This window comes from Diadema antillarum, unplaced genomic scaffold (assembly GCF_040938485.1).
Source record: "Diadema antillarum isolate AM-2024a unplaced genomic scaffold, OU_Dant_1.0 seq00001347_RagTag, whole genome shotgun sequence".
NCBI classification, from domain to species: domain Eukaryota; kingdom Metazoa; phylum Echinodermata; class Echinoidea; order Diadematoida; family Diadematidae; genus Diadema; species Diadema antillarum.
This window is the reverse complement of record NW_027272112.1, coordinates 164,624-183,770: the sequence shown is the minus strand read 5'-3', so window position 1 is coordinate 183,770 and position 19,147 is coordinate 164,624. Positions and strand designations below refer to the sequence as shown.

The 19,147-nt window shown below is 37.2% G+C and overlaps 1 protein-coding gene across 1 annotated transcript; it reads left to right on the top strand.

The window, feature by feature from the left end:
* Window positions 1-4,204: 4,204 nt before the first annotated feature.
* Window positions 4,205-6,395, top strand: LOC139708531 (uncharacterized). Its single transcript, XM_071620475.1, has one exon. The coding sequence runs from the start codon at window positions 4,326-4,328 to the stop codon at window positions 6,393-6,395; it is 2,070 nt and encodes a 689-aa protein (XP_071476576.1). The 5' UTR covers window positions 4,205-4,325.
* The last annotated feature ends 12,752 nt before the right edge of the window (window positions 6,396-19,147 follow it).

The following is a 19,147-nucleotide window of genomic DNA, read 5'->3' as shown; positions in this document are numbered from 1 at the left end:
GTTTTCGTTTTCTCCTTGTCCTTAGAATAGGGCAGTGTGTGGTGTGTGACATGACCATCATCCTATCTATAGTCAAAGCAAACAACCTTCTTACTCAAGTTAAGTACGCTTCGATAACGTTGACTTTGGCGACCTTGCTATGTGTTTTATACTACAAAATTTCTAAGTCGTAAAATGCTATTTTCCTCGTTACCTTCGATGAAGGGCTCTTATCTCCCTGGAAGCCGATTCATACCTATACCTCCAGAATTGCAACAACCGTTATGTCCTCATTTCTATACTTATTAGCATAATGTGTTCGTCCGAACTTATCTGGAATTCCTCACAGTAGAAACATTTCTCTCTTTGATTTCTTTTTTGAGCAGTCAGGCTTGAATTTATGGCACCAATGGCAAAAGCTTTCTGCGTTTAAACACTGGGCATTGTCAGTATCCTCCTATTCTTTTCTGTGACGGTGAAAATCCCAAAAATGCACATCTAGAATAAATCCAGCTGACCAACCGGTGATAATCATCCATCATTGCCGATAATCAATCAGTCCTCCCCATTACCGATTAACTGAATTCACGCGAATCTTTTCAAAATGGAGGAAAGACGCATCACATCCCACTAACCCTTTATGTGCCAATGAATTAGATGTGCACAAATTCCCCACGCAAACTTGTGGACAGGTGATTTCAGTGTGACATGCTGAGGGTTAAGTCAGCTTTGGAAATATCGTCTACCAGCACTAAATATACATTCCCGGTATTTACTATTCCAATCACTGTTGAATTTTGCCAAGGCATTCATTCTTTTTCTTAATACAAGGCAGAATGTTAAAATTGGGCCCGTTCTCTTCACTTTTGATTTGCTTCAACTTTTCCCAGGGGCCAGTTTTAGCAGGGTGATATTTGTTATTCCTAAGGTTGGTCGGCTAATCCGAAAATGATATAAAGTTCGTGATACCGAACGTTCGTTATTCCGAAATACACATAATCTCTATACCTGGATGTTCGTCATCCTGTGTATAGTTGTGTTTTTGAGCAATTATACTTCTTTCTCACCGAAATTGAAAAGTTTTTGGTAAACATAATATAGGCCCTATCACATTGTACGTACTACTTCACGACATATATGGGTCGAAAAGTAAAAGCAATTTATAATGCAATAAGGAAAACCACGACACACGCACACGCACACTCACACAGACACACAGACATGCATCGAAATGGATCTGGAGCATATAACATCAGTTTTACAAACAACATGAGTAACAAAACGCCTCCAAAGAAGAATTGTGTTGTATCCGACGTGTTTTATTTTACTCTGAATTTCACTTTTCTCTTAAAGAATAACCCCTCTGTCAATCTTTGATAAAGAATTCAATACTATCACGCCAAAGTTAGAACAAAAAACGTGCAAATGAAACGAGCTACACAACTAACTTTGTGAGTTATGTGACATTCAGTTGTATCTTAGACGGCAAAGAAATGGCTTTGAAGATAACCAGACTAATAAATAAAATGTATATCTCTTTATCGTTGTAATTGACTTGCATATTCATCGATTCCTTGCTGATCTTACAAGGAAGGCTTCCATGTTTGGATGAGTTATCCTCCAAGACAATCGTTCTATCTCTACACAAAGTGTCGCCATGGGTAAGAGGAAATTGACTCCAAACATATAAAGTACTTTCACGATGTAAGTAATAAAAGTAGGCTGGTGATGACGTCAGCTGGAGGAATAAACGACCATCTTATTTTGACCATAACCACGATAAAAGCTTGAAACCCACATAAAAGTGCTCAATTACCACAAATGAAATGAACCATAAGCATTAGCACACTCACATTATACATCCACACACACAGATAGAAAACCAAACAACCGAACAAAAACGGCAAACCATCAATTAATGATTCGATTAACAAACAATCAAAGTATATCATCAAGGCGCCATCTAAGATTGAAAGACAGAGATCAAAACTTCTGCAGTACGCACTGCAGCGTAAGATATGAAAAGTAAATTGTAGCTAGCTATTACATTTCAGTCAGTTATTGATGGTATGCATTTTAGCCCTCTATTGGAGAAGGTCTTCCTCAGCCCCGAAAAGGATTGAACGAGCTACTACTAAGTGGACTTTATGAATAGTACATTTATTCAGAGGAAGGGGTGAGGGAGCCCTAATTTCACCCCCTCTACATAACTTTGTGCTATTAAATTTCTTGTTTGAAGTATGTTATATAATTATTGTTCTTGATGGCTCATAAGAAATAAATGCGATGAAGACTTACTAAAATATATGGTTACTTATGTCAAATTAATCATTCGAGACAAGCCAGTGCCACAGTTACAGTAGTATTTCAGTTCAGTAAGTTATTGGTTATAACCCCGTAGATAGGCTAACACAGATTTTTGTTTTGTCGATGAGAGGGGCGGGGATGATTGTGACCGTGAGAGTGTAGCAAACAGCCTGTTTGTCAAATGGTCAACAAAATTCAAACTCACAAACTGATGCAATATCTGAATCGAAATATGAGTCTTTTGTACTTTAACCTGCCTTTATAATGTTTTCACCCTAGAAAAACAAATTGCTGGAAAATGGTGCAACTAATCTGAGTGATATATTACCGCAGTTACAGTGTGCTAACAATACCTTCAGTTTCTTCTCTGTAACGAAGTAATTAATGAAATTAAAGGAGCACATCTGTTTCTTTAATATTACACTGGAATATATTTTGTACGAATGCATCTATCACATGTGAATTTTTTTTTTCATTCATCATGATCATTGCACACATTTTGTCACGTGTGTGTGAATGAGTGTGTGTGCTGATTCGAATCAGAAGTTACCAAAGGGCGATGTATGGCTGGGTGCTCACTGTCGACTGATTTTCAGGAGCATTTACAGAAAGCGATGAATTCTTGCAGTTGCGGGTTTGTATTTGGGAAGACATTTTCAACAGTTTTGCTCAAGATACAGATTGAAATCCGAACTACTGTGGTATATCAGGTTTATTATTATTATTATTATTATTATTGCTATTATTATTATCATCACCATCATTATTATTATTACTATAATCATCATCACCATCATCATCATCATCATCATTATGATTATGAGCATTTCGTTTTCTTGTGATAGCCACAATAAAAGAAAACAAAAACCCAGCAAAAACATGAGTGTTACTACAGCGGCATTTCAATAATAGGCCTATCGAGCCTGAACGCTGTACGTGTATAATAATTGATATGTGATTGTTATGATAACTTTTCTTCATTGTCTTTTTCTGGTACGGAATGAAAGTTTGATTATAACATGTTGTATATTCCTCGCCAATGGATTACTTTTATAGCTTGTCGAATGACAGTATCCTGACAGAATATCCTTTCTAAACACACACACACACACACACACACACACACACAAAGAAATGTTTGTTACACAACGTCTACGTTGTGCTCTTCCCAACCCGTTAGACTATGTCACACACATTAAATGGTATTTATAATCATTAAAAGAATAAATAATTGAAAATATAGATAAATGAATATGAATATATATATATATATATATATATATATATGTGTGTGTGTGTGTGTGTGTGTGTGTGTGTGTGGGTGTGTGTATAAAGAAATTAACACAAACTGCATGCACCTAGCCCACGTAGGATTCATGCGTTTGACCCCAGATTCCTCTGAATAAAGATAGTGATTCGAATGACTTTTGTGCTATGACAAAATTACCTATTTGAAAAATTAACAGGTGAAACATAACACTTTTATCAAAATTTAGAACCATACAAATATATTGCATTCAGTTTTAAATGAAGCTCTCCAATTTGCGGATTCCAGTTTTCTCAAAACCTCTCTAACATGTTATGGCAAGACAAACATGACAGTTTCAATTGCCATGTAATGTGTGTCATCTCTGGTCTACAAGCCCAAATTAGACCACAAAGGGAGTGAGAATGCATTGTATCAAATCAAGAGAGAGAAAAAAAGAAAACCTCCAACAACTCCACTCTATCTCTACCAAGATCCGGACAGGATTTTGCAAAGCGGAAGTGATGGGACAATTTAGGCAACAATGACGCAGCGCCGTGTAGGTAAAGTTGGTGTCTAGGTAATCAAAAGCAGGGCGGGACACATTATATTTGCCAGACGTAGGTTATTACGTTGTGTGACTGGCAGAGGAGTGAATATATATCCCAAATGCGATCAGTGATCAGTGCAGGGCGAGGTCGACAGAGGACAATGATTGTGGCCTGAACATCAAATCACTTTTCACTGTGGACTTTGAAGTCATCTGGCACAAGAGTACAACCATCATATCAAAATGATTCGATACGTATTGCTTGTTGAAGTGTTGATATGTCTGACTTTTAGTCAGGATGCTTTCTGTCAGAGAGTTGTCGAGAGGCCCAGTCACAGGACCGTACGTGAAGGAGGGACCGTGCTGTTTCGCTGCATTATCACAAATCTCCAACCTCAGCAGCGAATTTACTGGTATCGAGTTTCGACCAGAATGTACCTCACTGAGAATCGAATCGTGAAGAATACGGAGCAGCGAGGCCGTCTCAGCGTGTTAGGCAACGCAGGCCGGGGCGAGTACTTCCTTCAGATCACCAATACCAGAGTTTCCGACGCCGGGACTTACCGCTGCGGCTATGCAATACCGACTATGATATTTACTGGGTTCGGGGCAATTCTAACGGTTCTCAGAGAGCCAGATCAAGGTTTTCCCATGTGCGAAGTTTCTCCACGAAATCTCGAGATAGGCGATACAGCTGAACTTATCTGCAGATCTCAAGGAGGTATCCCGCCAGCATCTCTGGTGTGGTCCGCAAATGGACGACACCTTACGGGAATGGTACAAACGCGAAACACATTGCGACTACCAGTTACTGCTGATCTCAACGGTCTCGAACACGTATGTACTGCGACGTCAGAAGCACTGCTCACTCCCCGTCGATGCAGTGTGATTTTGATCGCCATCAGACCAGATGTACGTATTGAACCTCCCCAGAGAATCGTTCAGGAAGGAAGAAATGCGAAATTTACATGCGTTGCGTTCGGTCTCCCGGCTATTGTTCGGTATAATTGGACATTTAACAACGAGATGGTGATTAATATCCCAAGGATCGAAGTTAGTCCTGACGGACGGACGCTTGTCATTATGGACACAAGGTTAGCTGATGACAACTCTGTCGTTCAATGCACCGTTACCACAACTCACGGTCTGACTGCAACATCAGGTGCCTCTCTTCGAGTTGTCGAAGCGGAAATCCGTCCTACCACCATAGCAACTACATTGATCGTTAATGCAACCACTGCTTACTTCAACAATACGATTACAGAAGGATATCCTGGCAAGCCGCCATCGGTTATTATCATTGTAATCGTTATTTCAGTTATCGTAGGGCAAGTACTCATTATCATTCTTGTGTATATTCTGTACAGGGCTGCCAATAGGATGATGAAGGAGAAGAAAAATCGTCAACCCCCTCCACCTGTTGGCAGACAGCTTGACATGGAGCAGAATATCTACGTTTCGGGTAGGTCACATATGCCTGATATAGACCCAGAGACGGGCGCCCCCAGCATCATGAGCGACGCCACATACCAGGGTCAGCCCGTGATGTACCAGCCCCCAGGGCCAACAACCGAAGAGCCGGTGTACAGCGCTACACCCGAAACCCCGTCGTCCCCCGGTTATATCACAGCCGATCAAGTGAATCTCCAGGAGAGAACATCTGCAGGAGAGGACATTCCTGAATACCAGGGTGTCCCTGGATCAGAATCGGTTCCCGTTGAATCTCTTTATTTGGAAGTCAAAGATTCACCTCCTGTGACCCCAACAACTGTCATCTACGACAATGATGTGGTCCTAATACCACAGTCTGCATCAAGGCCTAAATCACAGCTTCCTCCTCCTCTAGCATTGTTGCCACCAACTCCAGATCCAGAAACCCCATATGATTACTCCGAGTTTCCCTTTGAGGAAGCTAGTTCTGGCGTGCCTGTGGTTATTACCTCATCACCTCCAAAGTCCATTCCACCCCGACTGCCAGCAGATTTGCGTGAAGCAAAGCCTGCCGCTCTCAGTGACCGTGCTGTTCCCACCGACCATGCGTACTACGGACTCAAGCCTGACCGAACCACTGCTAACAGTAAATACCTCAGTTTGCATCACTACGATAAGGTCGCCGTAGAAGGAGCACTGAAGGAAGGAGCTCGTCTTGAAAATGACACATATGATCCCGAGAAAAATGAGGGGAAAGAACACGATGATGATGGCTATGTGTACGAGTGTCCTCCTACAATGTCTTCCCCCGACGAAATCTATGATATACCACCAGATGCGGATAGATATTCTTATACGTTCATGGGTGGAAAAGCTCCTTAAAGAAGATAAATACATCTTCGAAATTCGTACAATTCGAAAGGGAAGGCACCATACTCTCCCTTGTTGCTTGATCTTTTTAAACATTATTCTTATAATACATCGAGGCACATTGAACTTGAAAACTAGTCCGTAGTAGATGGATATTGCGAAACATTCTAAAGTGTTAATAGATAACTATCAATTTTGTGACTAGAAATATATTGCTTAGAGTATTGGCTAGCTTCATAAGATTGTGATTATTGATTCAAGAGTTCTGTCTGCTTGATTAGCATCTTGACTATTTATCTTTTTTCTTTGTTTTACTCTTTCTTTGAATTGATACAAACCAAAATTGTCCATGTTAAGGCAAATGTTGACGATCTATGAGGACTTTAATTGTTGTAAATAGTGTATAATATTACTTATAGAGATGGCTGGCCCATTTTGACTATGTGCTCATAATAGCATTTGTTCTCTCTACACTGCCTGGAAGGTATGCGAAGGAAACATGACACGTCTATACCTAATTCACATCTTGTACGATTTCGATGGAATTGTAGTATTTGCATGCAATGAAAGTAATGTATCAGATGTTAATTGATAAGCTAAAGCTATACAAAATGTAGCATTATGATAGAGCCCAATCGCTGCGTATTGGTAATCATTGTATTGTAGAGGGCATCGTAATGAAGCAACACAGTCTCTCCACGTATGTCTCACGTATTGTTTGGCGGCATGAAATTTGTATGCTTTGCAGATTATTTCTAATTTTTCTCTAGCTAACCCTTTTACTGCCAACGAATCAAATGTGCACAAATTTCACGTACAAAACCATCACGACTATGGGTGAAATAAACGTGGCACAACAACGGCTATTTTGATAACGGTAGACAGAACACAAATCGACAAATATTGCATCAATCAGCGTCAGTGGACGTAGCAGCGCTGTAGTGGATGTAAATTAGTGAAAATCATGCTTGAAGATGGCTGGCCCATCAGCGAAATAGAAAATGTATCTAAGCAATAAGATTAAGATTTTGTTATCTGAATATATTGCGTTGTACACAAACTCATTGTAAAGTTTCTACTGTTGCATTCTTAACAACACGAAACAGTATATCTGAGAATATATTGAGAGGAGTGATGATACTTGATTGTTGCTCGACCATTGACGCAATATGTGGGTGGACAATGAAAGTTTTTACGAAAATACTGCATTTTACTCATTATTACTAAAAGTGTCACTGACTTTGAAAAATCAAGGATTCATTCACAAAACAATTAAATAAGAGTTACGTGTTTTGAACTTCAAAACAAGCCATTTTACGTGTCGGAACCAGCAAAACTAGTACATAAAACTAATGAATTCCGATGATATCTTAAGTTCAAGTCATTATAGTTCAATTCAGTTCAGGTCAGTGTATTTTCATATTTCAATCTTTTTCTGAAAGAAATAACAAAATCATTGATGCTAATTCAACAGGTGAGAATATAGAATGTCTACAATCATATTTTTTTATTGTGGCAAATAAAAAGAAAAATACTGTACACAATTCTCAATGGTCATATCGTGATATAAAGGTGTCTGAAGGAAGTAACAGAAGATCCAGCTTGTAAAACTTTAGGTGCCAATAGGCCTATTCAAACGTGTGAAATTATTATGCAGAACGGATATGAATATCTTGATCAACTAAAATTATTCCAATATTAAAATCAATATTAAATAATGAACTGTAGCCACATTAGGAATCTTTTATGGATATAATACATATATATATATATATATATATATATATATATATGTATAAGTTACAAAACTGTAAAAAAGTTCATGCTGTATTCACCAACGGTTTATTTCTTCACACAAATTTTCGAGCGTCTCGCCGCAATTTCTCAAGTGTTGAACAACACTTGGAAAGGACTACTGGACTACTGTACTACTGGACTACCTTATATATATATATATATATATATATATATATATATATATATGTCATATACAGTTCGACCCCGATTATCCGGCCTCCTTTTATCCGGAAATATCTATTATCCGGCCGCGTTCACGCAGGACTTCTTTTTCATCCAAAATTTGAGAAAAACCAGTGACTTTAAACTCAATCAAAATTTCTACAAAACTCAAACGATTTACCTACAATATTTCCGACAGAACTAACATAAATTCACACCACATTATCATCGTAAAAGTAAGCAGTCATGATCTATAAATTCACCATAAGAACATGGATGGAAAACTTGTTAGTAAATCACGGCGCAGTCGAGGCCATATCGCGATCGGTCAGCTTGGACGGCAGTTATATAGGCCTACATTAACATTGTGTCTCCCATATCCGGCCAATTCGCTTATCCATTCCCGACATGGCCGGATAATCGAGGTGGAACTGTATGTTTACAGCTGTATATATAAATATTTGTACATGCATTTAACATGATTTCTCTGCTGCGAATGATGTATAATTCAAAAGATATGTTCAAGAAATACATTATTAATCTCATTTCACTCTTATTACTCGCTAGTTGTGTCGAAAGAAAGAGAATTTATGAGAACAATGTGTTGTCTGCCTGAGGTGAACTAGCACAGAACAGCTGAATAACAATATAACAATGCGATATGTATAGTATATTTATATACATATATAATATATATATATATATATATATATATATATATATATATATATACATATATAATATATATTAGCATCAAAACTTGCACATACGTGGTTGATGTTGGGTTGCACCCCTTTAATCAAGCTTTCGGGCGAAATACCCTTCTTCAAAATCTACACAGTCAATGATAACAACGTATAAACCAAATCAAGCTAGATATAAAATCATACTAAACTTAACTAGCATTCAATATTATACATTCTAAAATATTCCCAACATATCAATAAATACAAAACATACATAATTACAACACATTTTTTTTTTTTTAACGGAAACAAACGAACATACTATTACTAAATACAAACTCGGAACAAAACTTACTGTATACAGTCACGTCAATGTGCAAGTTTTGCTGCCAATATGTTAACTGTCCTTGCACCGCCCCGTCATGTTGTGGTTAAGTCCTTTGCTGTCAATATATATATATATATATATATATATATATATATATATGTATATATATATATATATGTATATGTATATATATGTATATATATATGTATATATATATATATATATATATATATATATAGCCACATATGGGTGTTGACGTTAGGACATTGGTGTTTGATAGATGTTTATCTCCATTATTGCGCAATCATCAGTTTAGTTCAGTTTATTCCTGTTTCATTTTTATTTCCAAACAATATCATTTTGATGAATATGGCAACTTTCGAAAGGGTAGTATATTTCACGTGGCATAATATCATAAAGAAACGCCCCTTGTTTCATTCAAGTCTGGAAATGAAAAATGAGGGGCTGATAAAAAACATCAAAAGGAATCAAAAGGAAATATATAACCAATACAGCAGAAAGGAAGACAGACAATAGAACGAACATACTTGCAACTAGTTGACTTTGAATATTAGAGTAAACTGAAGCCGACAGCACAGAAGAGATTTCATAAAAAATCAGTCATAATGCAATGAAGCTATTGAACTCTTTAAATGCGAAATGCTTTCACAGAAAAATGACATTTGTCACAACAGGATATGCGGTTAAATGGGTGATGATTTCATCGCTACCCGCCCCCCCCCCCCCCCCCAAAAAAAGGAGAAAGTCATGTTTATGGATGATGTGGAAACGAGGCTATTACTAATACGTTATTTGATGAATGTTTCTTCTTTCTTATTAAAAAACAAACAAAAATGGGAGACTTGCAAGGCAACGACATCGTCCACTCTGCTAATTCTAATATACATTAAGTGAAAACAATGTCCCATAATTCATCCCTTTACATCTGATTGGTTGAAACCTATACAGTTGTGTTTGTCCAGTTCTACAATTTCTATCAATTTTGACTTGAATATTATCATATCATTATTATTATCATGGTTCATTACAATCGTGGCTGGCCTAAGTAGCCTATTACGCAATTTCAAAATCATGCAATCATGAAATTACTCTTTCTGTGAAATTGCGCCGAAAGTATGCATATCAAGGGTTGATATAATCGTTGTATCAGGAAATCTACTTCATGTCTTACTGTTCTGTCTTCTGGAGATAGTGTTGTTCAGCTTACATCAAGTGTCATTTCATTAATGACGTCCCAACACATCACACTATGTTGTATTGCATTCATTGGGTTGTGAGGTTGCTTTTGTGCAGCCAGGCAAGCTGCCATCAATGGCCATGAAAATGGTTAGGCGACAACGTATGATGTTTAGCCATTGATTTCCTTCCTGTTATCTTGCCTTCGATCGTTTCGACCTATCGTTCTGACCTATCCCGTAGAGTGGGATACAGTTCCATTTCAGTTTGATTATGGCCCTTGCAAAGAGCACACGTCTACAGGATGTTAAACGGCTTATCAGCTTCCACTTGATGAAAACCAGCGAGTGACCTTTGAAGGAAAAAAAAAACAATCGAATATGCAGTACAGTGTAGTAGATGTTCTGAAATGACACCACCAATTATATATAAGTATAATGTAAAGCCTAAAATCAACAAAGCATCGTTACATGTAAGCTTGCTATAGTGCTAATTATCTTTTAATCCAAAGGGCATTTCAAAACAAATCACATAGGCCCTATTCACATGGAATTAACAATTGGAAATGTGTGTTGGTAATTTTTTGGAAGTTTCCAACACTAATATTTATCTCCCATGATAATGCAGGGCGTGCTTAATGCTGACAACTATTGGTCTTTTCATTGTTTTTTTCTCTCTCTCCTTCTCTGTTGCAATGTATTATAATCTAACTTTCCCGCTGAAAGAACCAGTCAACCTTTCCCCCTTCATACCATAATTACACATGCGTTAAAGGCATAATTTACCTTTTGCAGAAGAAACAAAAACCCAGCAATAGTTCTTTAAAATAGTCCTAAAATGTGAGTTAGGGATAGAAACAACCTCTGTAAAAATTTGAATCTGTATAATCGATGCTGATTATTGTTAAGTACACAAAATGTGAACAATAGTTATAATAAATATGTTTCCAGACTAAACCGATTACAGTTACGGTTTAATGAGAAAAATATTGACATCTCCTTATATTTTAGGCCTATAATGTTGCGAAACTTTTATATGGTAGGGTGTTTTGTGATACAACCGACCTACGCATATGTATAAATGTGATATCGTGATCATTTTTTTTTCAATCACTGCTCCCAAAGGTAGACAGGACCTTCAATAAACCTCCAATAAACCCTTTCAAAGTTGAAAAAGAATTCCATTTATTATTAATTACGGATAGGCCTATACCCTACATACTAATAGGCAGGAACTGAATTTAATCATTGTTTATACTTGTTGTGTACAGTAACAAGCAATTTGAATAAAAATGATTTTACTTCTTCGTAATTACAGGCAAAAGAATAGGCGCCAAAATGTGCAGGAAAGTATTGTTAAACAAAATTGATTGTTGGAAATTGAAAAAAAAAATTGAATTAAGTCGGACAAAACTTCAGAAACACACATGAAGATTGTCTGTTTCTCTGATTCACTCAATAAATACATGATCAGGAAGCTTTGTACCATATACAAACAAATGGTTACAAGTATTAGAAAATTGCCCGTGTGAAAAACATGCAAACGATTATCATGTCAGACGTATAAATGAATTCACGTCAGAGATTGATCTCTTGCACCTTATTATGTTCACATTTTGTTATCACTTCTCTCGTCAAAATGTCAAGGAGTTCACACCAATACCAAAGGAACTCAATCGAAGATTTTCCCAGTTCCAGCATAACGCCATCTCCATTACTTTCTGCGGCGTACCTACACCATCACATTTTCTTTCAATCGTCTATTCTTGCTGCATATACTAAATACTTTGGGGTTAAAACTCTCACACATACTTTTTTGTCTTTTATTTTTCTTTCTTTTTCATATAAATAATATACAAATCAATTCAAGACATTGAAGACAACAAGAATAAATTCCACATTGACAATATTACGAATGAAAAAGAAAGAATTTTGTACATAAAAAAAGGGAATAAAGAAAAGGCAAACACATCAAACAGAAGGGAAAAAGGCACCCCCACACCCAACCCCATGTCCAGTGAACCCGTTCACATTCTCACTTACTAAAATACTTGAATCACACAGTTACAGTACTGATACTGCCAGGGAAGCATTAGTTATGGGTGTACCATAGGAAAGTAGAAAAAAACCGTACAACCAACAACAAAAAACCATACAGTTACACCCTACAGACTGCCGAATAGAATGATAAAAGACACAAAAGATAAGTTCAATAAAATTACAATACTTCACTTCCATTCCCTCAATATTCAACTCTTCCCATTTCAACAAATGTAACCCTATTTTACAAGTTTTAGTCGGTAATTCCTTTTCTCGATCTTTATAATCTACACCTTTTCTAGCTCATATTTCTCACTGAATATTAGGCTAAAAATTGATGGTTTTTATACCATGTTAGAGGCAATTTAATTGGCTATCACCCTGGTAGGTCAATCAAAAGAGAAACGTTACGCATGAGTGAACATATTCGTTCTTCTTTTCCAAGGCATAAAAGTAAAAATTGGAAAAATTGACAAGTTCTCATTCATGCGTATGTGCTCTTCCATATAACAATAGGAACAAAAGAAAATCCAACATATAGTAATAAGTAACCAAAAATAATTTGGAAAAATTACCCATTGGTCTCTATAATGTTTGTGTAACCTCCAGCGATAAAGAAAGAAAAAAAAATGACTGGATAGAATGACGAATCTTCTGTCAAATCCAAATTCAAATAACAATACAGAAGAGGCAATATTAACAAATATGGTAGAAATTTGAAATGTTATTTCGATTAAAGCACAATGAAAATGATAATTGGTTCTTGAATTTGTCTCATGAATTCTTAAATTCCTAAGTTAAAAAGAGGAAAAAAAACTGTCCATTTTACCACCTTTTTGGCCTACTCCAAATACGTCATTCGAATTTGAGTAGACAGAAAATTCTTATTTTTCCGCTAGTTTCCCAGTTGTTCCAAGGGAACAAAAATTTGTTCTTGCTATCCATTCATGTCTCTCATTGTCTTAAATTGATCTTTTGTTATCATTGCTATCTTTAAGGACATTTGCAAATGAATGACTAAATGTCAAATTCTGCAATTTCTACTTTTGTGTCTTGGAAGACAAAGCCGAATATGTTCACTCATGTGTAAAATTACCCTTTGTATTAACCTACCAGGTCGATAGCCAACTTAATAACCTTTAAATATTGTATATGACACAAAGATTTTTTATCAAAATCTTCTATGAAAATATGCACTGGGAAAAGTGTTTACTTTCTTTCTTTCTTTTTTTTTTGCTGAGTGTATAATCATCATTATGGTATGGTATGGTATGGTATGGTATGGTATGGTTTATTAAATGAAATGTTCTCGCAGCCAAAAGGCTGAATTGCAACATTTGTTCACACAATACATGGTTGATTAAAAAAAGAAAGTATTTACAATTTTCAAATCATTCATCACTATTTAAAAAATAACAATTAACATCATTTACAACATTATTCATTATAAAAAAATATTACATTCACTACATTCAACACACTGTACGTGACGAATAAACATAAACTGATCAAAAGGGACCAATGCGGTTACTTCCTTTTCTTACATTGTATTCACATCTTTCCCCTCCCTCTCTCTCACAAACACACACACACGCGCAAACACAGGTACACTCATAAACACATACACACAATCATCTCTTCATCACATCCAATTAAGTGACTCTCACACACATAAACACATACAGACACTACAAATTCTCATTCTCCCATCACACGGCATTACTAATTATAAGTGTACATTCGTCACACTTAAACTGCGTTTTGATCACACAATGTTTACAAACAGTCAAATGTACAATATAATGAATGTTTACAAATATTGATGAGAGTACAACAAAAGTATAGATTCTGCATCATAAGATAATCTGATGCGGTGTGATATCATAAAATATGCCTAATATACTCTCATATACTCTCATAATATATCTCCGGGAATTAAAAACAGTATCAAATGAACAAATTCAAATTATCAACAGTTACCACCGAAAAAAAAAAGGCTGCGCAAACCTGTTGAAAGGTTGTATGTTCTCCAAGTAAGGTAATATTGGTTGGATATTACTTAGCAAAAAGAGAATTGTGGCTGGCGGGTAAGTGAAAAGGAAAAGAAGAAAACATTTCCAATAAAAATGTATACGTATATTATAAAATTACAAAAATAGTAATATATTGGTCATTCTCAACATAACAAAAATATTGCGCTGCTGTAAATCTTCCAAGTATTGTAAGTATTCTCTATCAAAGAGTCTCACAATGTTACAGGCGGTACAGAAAGAGAGGAGGGGAGAGGGGTGGGAAAGCAAGAAAGAGAGATGGGGAGAGAAATACAGAGAAAGAGGAAGAGACAGAGTTGTGTGTTTTCCAAGTAAACTGATATTCGTAGAATATTGCTATAAAAAAAATTGTGGCTGCCAGGGAAAGTAAAAAGAGGGGAAAAAAAAACATTTTCAGTAAAAATGTATACATACTGTAAAATTACAGAAATAATTATATATTAGTCATTCTCAACATATCAAAAATATTGCATTGGTATAAGTCTTCCAGGTAATGTAAGTATATAATTCTCTATCAAACAGTCTCACAATGTTGCAGGCGGTAGAGAAGGAGAGGAGGGGAGAGGGGTGGGAAAGCAAGAAAGAGAGAGGGGGAAAGAGAAGGAAGGAGAAAGAGGAAGAGATAGGGGTGAGGGGAGAGAGAGAGAGATGGAGAGGAAGAGTACACCGCAATACTTTGTGTGTAGTGCTTATAAGAGAAAATACATGAACGTTAAACTGTTGACCTTGTCGGACCGCACCCATATTCAACATTATTCAAACTTATCCGGCATCATATCTGGTATGAGTTTGATGATCATGATAACCTTTGTTATTGATTCACATAAATCGTGCATTGATCGTTCTCACAAAGTAAGGCATCGCACTGTTTTTCAGTCTTTCAGTTCTACATCTGTATTCCCTCAATCTCTCACTGCGCCTAAGGCGTCTTTTAGAGCTCTGCATTTCAGGAAACCAGTCTCTGAAGTGTTTGAAGAGAGACAGAGCGAAATTCAAGCATAGATCCTCACGTCGTTGGTACAGGGTTGTGAGTCCGCTTTGCTGCAGAGCAGAATCATAGTTCAGGTATCTATCTCCCAGGATGATTCGGAGTGCTCTTTTCTGTACCCGCTCAAGTTCTGCACTCTGCTGGGCGGTGATGGAAGAATGCCAGACAGGTACACAATACTCCAACAAGGGGCGAACATAGCATGTGTAGATGGTCATGAGATCCTCGGTGGAGGCACGGAAACGTTTTAGCGTGCGGATGACGTAGAACTTTCGAGAGGCTCTCTTGGTGATGTCTTGGATGTGACTCTGCCATCGGAGGTCCCTCTGAAGTATCACACCAAGTAGCTTAAGCTCCTCGACCTCTTCCAGAGTGGCATCGTTCAGCTTATACTCCGATGGTGTTGGTGGTAGCACGTCTCGTGTAAATGAGATACGCATTGCTTTACACTTAGATGGGTTTACACTGAGGCTATTAACAGAACACCAATCTTGGAACTCGTTCAGGACACCCTGCATGGCGCTTTCCTCGTTCACGCGAAGGCTCTCAACAAATGTCAGGTCGTCGACGTATTTCCACCTACCGACAGACGGGGTAGACAAGAGAGCGTCGTTGATGATAGCGAGGAAGACGAGCGGCCCTAGTCTTGTCCCTTGCGGTACACCTCCAGAAGGAGTCAATGGTGCGGATAGGGCACCATTGTATCTGGTCATCTGCTGTCTTCCGTCAAGGAAACTGCTAATCCAAGGGATGAGTGATGGACGGGTACCCATGACGTACAGTTTGTTTAATGCGATGTTATGATTGATGAGGTCGAACGCTTTCGAAAAGTCTGTAACTACCAAGGTGGAGATAGTTTTCAGTTTATCCGCATGACTGTACAGCTGATGTAGGAGGTGCACTAGATAGTGAGTCGTGGACATGCCTTGTCTACTTCCAAACTGCTGTGTGTCGATACTTGCTCGAATGTCGTTAAGCAGGACACGGTAGACAAACAACTCCGCAACTTTGGCGAAGTGATCCGTCAAGGCTATTGGCCGGAGTCTTTCTATCGTAGGCGGGGTTTCTTTAGGTATTGGCACAACAATGGATCTCTTCCACTGACATGGAACCTCTCCTTCCAGCAAGGACGTGTTGATGATGTCACAAATTGGCGAGGACAACTCAACAGCAAACTCACGAATGAGCTTCGCAGGCACTCCATCAGGGCCACAGCTTTTACCAACTTTTATTTTCTTCAGTTCTGAGTACACGTTCCAAGGCTGGACTTGGGGAATTGTAGAGGGATCAAAAGGCCTGAATGTCGGTAGCTCATGGTTGGCAAGTGTTGGAGTGTCTGCTGAGATGTCGATGAAGTGCTTGTTGATAGCATCGGCGATCGATTTGCTATCTCTCGCATCGATTCCAGGGACACGAATCTCACTGATCGGTGAACAATTAGTCGTTGCGATTTTCACAAACCTGTACCACGCGCTCGGATTCTGTGTCTTGAGTCTTTGAATCCGATTCTTGTAGTAGTCCTGTTTTGCGACCTTGATTTCCCTCTGGATTTTGTTTCTCAGACGAGACCAGTCTTTGCTAAAATAAAATTTCATTCGTTAAAGGAAGCATTCCTTTTGATCTGGAAAAATATATAATATATTTTATACCAAAAATAATCGAATTACACATTTTACTTCTATGGGAGTTTCCTTGAATCCCCATAAAATTAAATTCCAGTTACTGATATCAATTTCCCTCAAATCTATCTATTATTTCTTGCCAAGTTCTTTGAACTTGTTCACGAAACAGAAATATATGTGGAAACGTGTCCTCCTCCTTTTTACAAAAAAACAACAACCCCAAAACAAAAAACCAGCACATTATCTATCAGATGCAAATCCAAATTTGTAAAGGTGCTATTTAATGTTTAAGGCACCATGTAGTAACTTATACTGAAATTCCCTGTACTCGATTACGACAAATTACTGTAAGTCTTATTCCCAAAAATATTTCTTTAATTTCTTCTCTACCAAAATTTTATTGATTACACCCATATCGTATTTGTGAACTGTAATATTCCTGGAGTTGTCTAATCAAATAATCATATATTTTCTTAGAATTCAAATTAGACAATGTACCTACTTGATCCCCAATTTTTAATCTAATACCAAAATTGTGTACATCAACATTCATATGGTATCTCTTTTTCCAATCATTTGAAATAACATTAAATTTATCATTCATTTTCGGTAATCCTATACTTTCGATACGTAAAATCGTAAAATGAAAATATAATATCATATTTATTCCATCCACTATATCATCTATTTGAGCAACCCCCTTCTTTAATAAATCATTATCAAATACCATTCTATTTCTTAAACAAATATGTTTATTATCTAAAAAATAGAGTTGTTTTTATTATCTTCAAAATGTCTACATTTATCCATTTCTTGCCACACTTTTAACATTTCCCGATAAAATGGAACCAAAATTTTCAAATTCATTTTATCAAAATCATAATCACATAAGAATACAAACCTTCCCAAATTCCCTGCCGAAATAATCAAATGAAATCTTCCATCCCGCATAGTTTCTCCATAAAGAAGACGCTTTAGCCACATAACTCTTTGAGCTTTGATAAATATTTCATTATTTGTCAGCACACACACGCACACGTACACACACACACATGCACATGATATTTTTCTTTTTAGATATCTATAGCTATATGATATTATCATCCTCTTTCTTAACTTGAGTTGAAGATCTAAACAACCGTTTCCAGATGGCAGAGTGCACATCTAATCCTTAAAAAAAGTTTTACAAAACATTAGTAAAACACATCAGTGAAAGTTTGAGGAAAATAGGACAATCGATGCAAAAGTTATAAATTCTTAAGTCTTCCCCCTCCAAACTTCTCTGACATTTCAACCTCTGACATTTTTACACTGAACCGTCACTTCAAATGTCATCGCTCGACCATTTATTTCTGATGCGGCCGCTAATTCATAAATAGCCGTCAGATGCTGTGGTCACTGCCAGCAGTACCTTGTGGTTTGTGTCTTAGGATTTTCCCCTTAATAATTTTCGACTGACAAGAGCATTCTTTCCTTTCAACAAGTGGTATACAGGGAAAATACCCAGTGCCCCATTTCATCAAACTCGCTCAACTGTAAAGCCTCGAATCACAATGTTATTGTGTTGAAGCTCCATTTTCGAATTAACATTTCTGAATGAAGCTCCTTGTCCAGGGATGTGAGACCCTGGTCTGTCTGAGATTCCATTGCCTGCATACGTTACGCTTAGTAAGTGCACTCTCGGGTGAAAAACAAACATTACACAACATTATAACATCTGTTTTATCAAGTATGCAATAAGAACCCGCAGCACGAGAAACGCAGCACGAAGAAATCTACTCTATCGTGGAGTGAAACTTTAGTGCCTCTAGTCCTGACTGCATGGGAGTTTGATTGCTTATTTATGAGACTGTTTTTGTACCCTCAAAATGGCGTTCAGTAAATTGTACATGCA

Coding starts and splice junctions, on each gene's coding strand:
- LOC139708531 (XM_071620475.1), top strand. CDS start 4,326: ATGATTCGATACGTATTGCTTGTTGAAGTGTTGATATGTCTGACTTTT.